This window comes from Hemicordylus capensis, chromosome 2, assembly GCF_027244095.1.
Source record: "Hemicordylus capensis ecotype Gifberg chromosome 2, rHemCap1.1.pri, whole genome shotgun sequence".
Classification (NCBI taxonomy): domain Eukaryota; kingdom Metazoa; phylum Chordata; class Lepidosauria; order Squamata; family Cordylidae; genus Hemicordylus; species Hemicordylus capensis.
This window is the reverse complement of record NC_069658.1, coordinates 338089335-338098697: the sequence shown is the minus strand read 5'-3', so window position 1 is coordinate 338098697 and position 9363 is coordinate 338089335. Positions and strand designations below refer to the sequence as shown.

The window sequence follows — 9363 nt, the reverse complement described above, 5'->3', positions numbered from 1 at the left end:
GAAACAGATGGTAGGAATCAAGAAACACTTTTCACAATGGAAGGAAATAAACATTGAGGTACTTCAAACAGGTGAATTAGGGTCAGTGATATTTAGCTAGTTCATACATTGTCTGGAGTAACGTATGAAAGGCAAATGACATGAAGTTATGCAGGACTGTGAAATCCCAAGGAGGCTGATGAAAGCTCCAAAGCTGAGCAAATGGGCAAGAAAATGTCAGATTAGACTCAATGGAAGTGAAAAATTAATTATTTCTCAGGACCTTGGGACTGTGAGTGAGTGTGTGTTTAATAGTGCAGTACTCTTCAGTCTTGTTTACAATCCTATCATAGTTGTTTTCAGGAAGCGTTCTACAAAAGCTACCAATTTCTGCAAAGTTCTCCAATTACAGGCTGCATAGAACAGAATTAGTGGTGCATATATGCTCTCATTCTCCTCTCTCTCAGTCATGCAGAACTGCCAGTCTACAAAGCACAACAGAACTGTTCCTTGATCCTTCACAGGAGTAGTAATTCTGTGCATGGAAGAAAGCTTAGGGCACTCCTGAGTGAGAAGTGTGGTCAGTGTTTTCCTGACCCATCCTGGATGAAGCACAAGTGGCCCAAGACAGTGGGTGGACATCCTTGCCTTTATAACATTACAGAACAACTTTTATTCTTATTATATAACATAGTGCAGATTTCACAAACATCATACATATTCAAAATATATTTTGCTAGAAAAAGTATCTTTCAAGAAGAACAGACTATACCTAAAGCTAAAGATACTAATTTTGTCCTGATGTATGTTTGTTGCCACAATTTGAGTGTGTCATTCCAACAATGTTTTTCTTGGTGAAGTATGCTACTAACGAGATTTAGCAATTACAGCAGTTTGAAGTGACGTTAAAACAGTACAACAAACCCATTCTACGTAAGACAGTTGCAAGTTCTCTCTTTAATGACAGATAACTGAAATCTGACTACATTCAAACATTTCCCCCTGCAGTTCAAGCAGAAGTTTCAGTCTGCAGCTGGAAAAACTAACTGATGAAGAGATAACACTCATAAGCCACAGGGGGGAAAGTCCTGCAGTAGTTAAAATAAAATAGTACAAAATAGCAGTTCTGTTATAAAAGCAAAGAATAAGTCTGTCTTAGAATCCTTGGGATGTCCATGAGGGAGCAAATCTATATCTGGAAGTATAGACGTGGCTTCCACCTTCTGAATAGTTCTCTCCACAGAACAGAGCAGGGGATTTTGCCCATTTGAAGCATGACTAAGAGAAGCACAAAAACACTACCTCAGCACCACACACGTGCCTGCATTAGATTCCTACAGTATATCAAAAAGCTCTGAATTACTCACTCGAATGGAACCAATCATCTTTTAGATACTTTTTATTTCTTGCTAGAGAGTTAGGCATTCAAATGTGTTGGGCAAGTCAACATTTCTGCTCTTTCCACATGAAATGTATCTACATAAATTTATTTATTCCATGTTCGTCACTGAAATACTGTCATCTGAGAGAAACGTTCTTAGGAATCGCAGTTTATCTCCAAGCTTTCAGTAACAGACATAAAAGGCTAGGGTCATAAGAGGTCAACCAAGCCTTTAAGGTCATCTCTTTTTAATTTGCAGTCTCCTGTGCACGTTTACTTGGAAGTAAACAATAAGGGTATTCACACACGCAGCCTAACCCAGGCTAGGGCAGTCCAGCCTTGGTTAGGCTGTGCACATGAAGCACCGGGAGCAAGGTCACTCCTGGGTGCTGCACCACCAAGCCCTACTTTCAAACCTGGCATTTAGTCGAGGTTAAGCAAACTTGTGGTCCACTTAACTGCGACTGGCGATCATCTGGGCAATCACTGCTGAATAAAACAGCTCCCCACCCTACTGCCATTTCCAGCAGTGAGCCGGGGAGAAGGAACAGCCGGACGAGCCAGTGGGGAAGGAACAGCCACCACACTTGTGTCCTGAGGCACCTGGGAAATGGAGGGAGGGATCCTCCCGCTCCCAGGGTCTCCCTCTGCCACACCACTGCTCGTGTGGGTGTATGGTGCGTCAGAGGGGAGGACGGAGACTGCTTGCCTGTAGGGATGTGCACAAACCGGTTTGGAGGTCCTTTTCTGGACCTTTTCCAGGGTCCGGAGGTCCTTTTCCGGGGGTTACCCTTAAGGGACCGGGAGGGTGCTCTAACCCACTCACCCACCCCCTGCCACATTTGCCCTGCCGGCACTGTCTCCAAAAGCTGGCGCCGTCTCCAAAATGTGTATGCATGTTGGGCACTTCCAGTTTGATACTGACCGGGGCGGCAAGGAGGTATGCTGCCACCCCACACCAGCTGTTTTGGAGACTTGGCTGGCAGGGGAGATGTGGGGGGGGGGAGAGCACTCTCCCTGCCCCTTAAAGGTACCCCCCCACACACTGAACTGGCCCAGCACCGGTTCGTGCACATCTTTACTTGCCTGCCGGGGGAGGCAGATGAACACCTGCGCCCGCCTGTCCTCCCCGGCGAGGTCGTGTGCACAACCCCTATATCTGATGGGGATTACTTTCATGTCACTGAGCACTGGATCATAAACTTAGGGAGCTTCTTATTTAATGTCTTCCAGGAGATCAAACTATTTTTTGTTTTGCAATAACTTCATCCTAGACAGATAAATATTTAACAAGATATCCTTTCATAGGGTATATGGACAATTTCGCTATGCAGTGAACTATGTCATTAGTTTCTCTAGGGTTAGGTTCTATTAGTGGAGCTGTACCACCCTGTCTTCTGGATCCAATAATTTTCTTAGAATTTACTTCATTATCAGAGAACAAGCAGCGGAAATAGAAACAACATTACTCAGCAAACTGATAAAGCCAATTTACAGTCCACAAGTCCACTTGTGAACTTGCTGTTCTGTCTATATTTCCATCCCTTCTCACAAACATCTAAGTCATGGCCATTTAGCCTCTTACTACTGTTCAGTGAAATACTAGCAGTCAAAGCTTTTGCCTCTTATTACGTGCTTCTATCCTTTTGCTGAACAAGAGAACCATCCTGCAGGTAAACTTGGAGTCTGCTCTAGTACAGTCCAAACTGATTTATTACTGTGTTAACTCTGTCTGAGCTTGGATGTGGGAGATCTGCAAAACTGGCAGGAGGAGCTGGAAGGCATCTTGGATATAAGAGGCACTGTTTGAAGCCTGTGAACAAAAACAAAAAGGTCAGTCATACTGCCTCTTCCTTTGGAGCACCTGTTCACCCACGGGATACTGTTTGCTCCTTCTCTTACCACCAGCAGCCTAATTTGTCATAAGACAATGGGATGATATTTTCCTGGCCCACCTGGCTAAAAGGGGGATATGGACAACTCCATGTCCTACAAGTGAGCAGGACTGTTCATCTGAATGGCAGCTCTACACGTGACCCAGATACTTTTTGGCCATGTGTAGAGCAACTTCTGGGTCATGTGTAGAGCTGCTGTTTAGACTGACAGCCTCCCAAGCAATAAAGAAACATGCCAGAAGTCTGTTGGGACATCCATGAAATACACCATGATGGGTGTGCTCTCACTGCATCCTCCTCCTAATCACGTGGGCCGAGGAAATAGCCAAACCAGCTAATTGACAATAGGCAAGTGAGGAGGACTGGGACACAGCTATATAGTTTGCAGAAACCCTTTAATGTTAATCCATTAACATGCCTCCCCACTTTTTTGAAACCAAAAATTCACACTTTCAACTTTCTCTTACAACATTGAGAGCTAGAACCTTTCTCACTTAAGAAAAGCAAGTTGTTCTGGTAAGAACTAATTCACCTACTTTCCTTTCACTATACTCTTAATTAATTACCATGCTCACAAGTTAGCCCACTTCAGCCTTAAACATTCACACGTCCACCATCTTGAACTGGGGTGGATGACATCATCACAAATGCCGTTGAGGTGTCCCCACAACAGTACCAAATCTGGTCCAAATTGGTTCCCACTTGCACCTCAAACGTTCACACACCTGTCATCTTCAACGGGGTAGATGCCATCATCACGAGCTATGCTGTAGAGGTGTCCCTTCCAAATTTGGTTCAAATTAGTTAGGTGGTTCAAAAGTTCGCCAGCTTATGCCTCAAATGTTAACGTGTCCACCATCTTGAATTGGGGTGGATAACATCATCACAAACTATGCCAGTGAGGTGTCCCTATATGTCCCTCCAACTGCACCCGATTTGGTTCTTATTGGTCCAGGCATTGTGAAGTTGGTAGGGACACACACACACACACTCACACAGAGTCACGTGATCTCATAAGTTTACTTTCCTTAAGGAAAGTAGGCTAATGATAATAAAATGGAGATATTAAAGGTTTATGATGAAGTCACAGATTTTGTGCCAATAATCCAGGTTAAAGTTCATACTGGAACTTCATACAGTCTGAATATACAGCTGCAAAATCATCTTACCATTCCATCTTCATCTAATCAACACAATATTGTGTGATGCAATGTATAATTATGTTGGTAATGAGATTTCAGAAACAGGTTTTCAACAATATAATATTAACCAGATGCTACTGTCTCATAATAATAAACACACCATATCTCCCAAATTCATAATCATCTCTCCATATAGAGACTTCAGTCAGATGCTTCAAAGTCATAGCCAGTAAAGATCCAGATTCTAGCATGAGTTAAAATATGGAAGAATGTTACCTCTAAAAATACTCCTGTGATTAAAGGGTTAAGGACATCAGCCTTCTCTTCAACCTGAAAAGATTAGATATTTTAATAACATTTTTTTAAAAACCCACTTGAAAGGCATCTGGCCTACAGTTCTATCCAATTCAATATAGTTCCACTGATTTCTATCAGTGAAGAACCTCTCTCATATGGTCTAAACATGCAGCTCTATAGAAGCACTCTATACCAAGCATGTGCCACATGCACACTGGAGTCGAATTCTCAGCTAAGCTGTAAAAACTAGGTGCAGTACTGGAACAACAAGTTATTTGACAGTGAAAGGATAAAAGGTCAACAAACTGACGATGGAGGGAAGCGCTACTCAGGGGTGGGTGGTGGCAGGCAGACATGGCTCATAATGTGTGGTCAATGTGAGCTTCGGTTTGGGGGGGGGGAGAAGAGGGAGGGAGAAAGAAAGCAAGTCCCTCAAATCAAGTGGACATTTTTCACAGACATCATCACATCCTCTTTCTTTGACAAATACGTTCAGTAAGGGAAAGAAAAGTGAAATTCAGCCTTGAACTGATTTAGTTGCAGCCATAAGGGCTTACAGGATGCTCCCCATCTTTTAAAAACCAACACATCCAGTAACATATATCAAAAGCAGGTCATGTTTCTGAGTCACTACAGAAAGCTGTGGTTGCATCATTCTCTCTTTTTCTTTTTTTTACACAATAAGCCTTTCAAACTTGATCTCTTACCCCTGCAGCTGTTAAGCTCGTAGCAAAGTCTTTAGACAGAGAGGACAGTTCTTTGCACAGCACAATGGTTATTCTAGAAAAGAATAAAGGATGCCCAGTAAACACAACCCATAAAGGAAAACCTCTGCCCCTCAGTCAATGTTTTTGAATCTTGTTCATAACAACAAAAATTATTCCATGTATGAAGCTTCTTTTTACAAAAAGAAATGGAGTGATCAATCACTGGCAAGCTCACAAGTCTGTAAGAGGCAGACTGCTGAGAAAATAGGAATGCCTTGAATAATCTGCATGAACTGTATAAAACATATCCACAAATGATATTTCACACAGGCGGTGACTTTCCCCCAAGAATTTCCCACTTGTTTTTACTAGGGATGCTTTACAACAATCTTTTTCAAAAACCCTACGCTTAATCCTTTCCACATAAACTCTTGCTCAGCTTTCATAGAAGCCCTGGACACCAAAGGTGATTCCAGGGCGTAGCACATTGGCCAGGACCTGGCTGTCCACCCCTGCAATGTGCCGAGGGCCAAATTAGATATCAAATGCAAGTGCAAGCAATGTTAACTTGATGGTATTTTTAAACCTGGAAAGGCTGCATTCAGAGGGACAACTGGAATTTTGCAGGGAGAGGAAATGGATGACCCCTTCCCTGCTCACCTTTTCACTGCTCCAAAGTTCCTCCCCAGCAGAGCTTTTACATCTGTGGAGTTTCAACTGTGCATTTCCCTGTATTTGAAACACATGGGGGTGGAGGAGAAAATATGCTTCTGGAGGTCAATAAGGATCAGAAACAGGGGGGGCCTGCTGCTTTAAGAGCAGGGGAGGATGCACTTACCCTTCCCTCTGCTCTTCCCCCACCAGTGCTCCATCCCCCCCCCCCAATGTTAATCAGGGCAGCAGCATACCTCCCTGCTGCCCTGTTGACCGGATACAAGTGAAAGTTTTTGACGCACCTGCACACACCGGCACATCGGATACTTCTGGCTGTATCCGGTCAACAGGACGACAGGGAGGTACGCTGCCGCCCCAATTAACTTTGGGGAAAAGGAATGCCGGCAGAGGAAGAGCAGAGGGAAGGGTAAGTGCACCCTCCCCTGCTCTTAAAGCAGCACACACACACAAATCATTGAAACACCCCAACCTTGTTCCGTGTACATCCCTAGCACACAGGAGGGGAAGAAGCAGCCAGGGGTATACATTTTAACAAAAACCATAGCAGGTTAGAAAACGCTTCTCTCTGTTCCCCTCTCCATCCTGTCTGCACTGGTCTTCTGCTCCAGCTACATTTGGCGAAAAGAGATATTTTTTTTAAAAAAATTACTATTACTGAGCACCACATGTAGTTTGGTCTGTCTGATTTGTCTCTTTTTACTATCACAATCACCAAGGAAATCTGTATAGTTGTATCAAAGTCAGGAAATAGTTTTATAAACTTTACATAGGAGTAAAGTATCAAAGAAGAATCAGTCTTACTGTGAAAGTGCTTTGGCTCGGTCTATGGCTAACACCTCTTGTTTCTGGCCATGAAGAACCAATGCTGCAGTTTTGTGGAACATTTCAATGGCATAGGCAGTCAATTCAGCCAGGCTTCTAATGGCAAATGTGTGAATATCCTGCAAAAGTCAGGAAAAAAATTCCATTCTACTGACTTAAAAAATAGCTATTCCTATCCTGTTTCATCCTGAAGACTTCATGCAGAGTTTATAACTGCAAGGACAAAGCAACTTGCTATCAACTCACAACTTAATTATTTAAGTACATAAGAACAGCCCTGCTGGATCAGGCCCAGGACCCATCTAGTCCAGCATCCTGTTTCACACAGTGGCCCACCAGATGCTGCTGGAAGCCCACAGGCAGGAGTTGAGGGCATGCCCTCTCTCCTGCTGTTACTCCCCTGCAACTGGTACTCAGAGGCATCCTCAGACTAGTAGCTGTTGATAGACCTCTCCCCCATGAAGTTATCTAAACCCCTTGTGTACATCCACATTTAGACTTCCTTTAGTTAAAATTACCTCCACTGATGTTTTATCCTCTTGTTCGGCATCCCCTGAGCCCTCTTGTTTGTGGCCGTCTGCTTCTTTTGCAGTATGCACACTGAGGTTCTTAGCCAATTCATGAGCAGAGTTCCTTGCCTGTCCAAGAGGTAGTAGAGGTACACCAGCAAATTATTTAAAACAAAGAGGCTGATCCTGCTCATACTGCACATGGAAGAAATTCAAATATCTTTGGAGTAACCCATCACTGTCCCCATTTCGTGAAGAGAAGCAGAATGAACAAGTTCTGGTTATTTATTTATTTAGAGACTTCGATAGTGGGCGGTATACAAATATGCTAAATAAATAAATATAAGTTGCAAGCCTGCTGACCATTACACAGAGTTACAAAGAAACCAGTTTCTCTGCATGAACAGCTCTCTTGCCTTGGAGCTTCAACAGAAGTCAATTCTGAAATATTTCAAGACACTAAAACTTTATTATTACTACTTCCAGCAAAAACCCAGTGTCCATGGGTGAGGGTTTTGCCCTCGTAGTAACAGTGTCCCTGCCCAATGCTTTACTTTTCCCCAAAGGAGTAAGGGGCAAGTCTTCACTGAGGCATGAGAAAGTAAAAGGCATGCTCTTAGAAGGTGACTCCAACCATTAAGAATCAAGCCTACTTCCATCTGTATGACCCCAATCGTTTCTGCTTCTTGGTCATTATAGTGAAGTGTTGGGAAATAGCGTGTATAGTTGTTGGTGTTGTATAGTTGTAGTTGTATATAATAGTTTGTTTGTATTGGACAGAGGCAAGCTGTTCATAGGAACATAGGAAGCTGTCATATACTGAATCAGACTATAGGTCCATCTAGCTCAGTATTGTCTTCACAGACTGGCAGCGGCTTCTCCAAGGTTGCAGGCAGGAATCTCTCTCAGCCCTATCTTGGAGAAAACAGGGAGGGAACTGGGAACCTAGATGCTCTTCCCAGAGCAGCTCCATCCCCTGAGGGGAAGATCTTGCAGTGCTCACAAATCAAGTCTCCCTTTCATATGCAACCAGGGTGGACCCTGCTTAGCTAAGGGGACAAGTCATGCTTGCTACCACAAGACCAGCTCTCCTCTCTGATTCGGTGTCAGAATCAGAGAGGAGATTCAGAATCATCTGTTTAATGATTCGGTTTTCAACCTGAGAGATTAGTGTGAGTCATGTGTACAACTGCACGCTCTTTGAGTTACTGTTTCTTGCCCTAGGCTTTAGAACGGGCCGGGCTATAGAACAAAGGATGAGTTTTTGCTTATAGATACAGGTATAGAACTGTAATTTTAATAATTATCATAATGTGTTGTAATGGTTACTGATGCTAAGGAAAACAGACTGGGCTGGGCTATAACATTCAGTACCTTAAAAGACAATTCTTTCCCTTTAGCACTTAATTTGAAGATTGCCTACAACTAGGAGCTGGCCCCAAAGAGGCTTTTCCATTCTGTTCTGGACTATAGTGCCACTCAGTGGCTCTGCAAGATACTGCAAGGTTTTGGGAAGAGCTCATTTACTGCACTTTAACTGATGGCTGAATTAACAAGAGAGGAGAGCTGGTCTTGTGGTAGCAAGCATGACTTGTCCCCTTAGCTAAGCAGAGTCCACCCTAGTTGCATATGAATGGGAGACTAGAAGCGTGAGCACTGGAAGATATTCCCTCTAGGGGATGGAGCCTCTCTTGGAAGAACAGAAGGTTTCAAGGTCCCTCCCTGGCTTCTCCAAGATAGGAGAAGATTTTTTTTATTGAACCAACAAACTACCAAAGCATACAGCACGTTGCCAAAGCACAATTATATACAAAGTGGTTGTTTGTACATGATATATCTACAAAGATTTACACACAAGGATTTAGAAACCCACAAGGTTATGAAGTATATGCAGGTAGTACTGTAACTCGGGGGTGGGGGATTTCAAGGCACATCAGGTAATGGGGGGGGGGGGTT

General features: G+C 43.4%; 1 protein-coding gene across 3 annotated transcripts in view; it reads right to left on the bottom strand.

The window, feature by feature from the left end:
- Positions 1-609: 609 nt before the first annotated feature.
- The window catches only part of FAM114A2 (family with sequence similarity 114 member A2), a 30426-nt gene continuing 21672 nt past the window's right edge, over positions 610-9363 (bottom strand). The window contains exons 10-14 of one of the 3 annotated variants that reach the window (XM_053290907.1): positions 7417-7536; positions 6878-7017; positions 5402-5474; positions 4674-4727; positions 610-3173 (exon numbers count right to left, since the gene is read on the bottom strand). In XM_053290907.1, the coding sequence (XP_053146882.1) occupies positions 3075-3173; positions 4674-4727; positions 5402-5474; positions 6878-7017; positions 7417-7536 (486 nt within the window). In that variant the 3' untranslated portion in view covers positions 610-3074. Of the gene's footprint in view, positions 3174-4672; positions 4728-5401; positions 5475-6061; positions 6169-6877; positions 7018-7416; positions 7537-9363 lie in introns of those variants that run through there. The other 2 variants (XR_008315211.1, XR_008315212.1) reach the window with 2 other exon arrangements.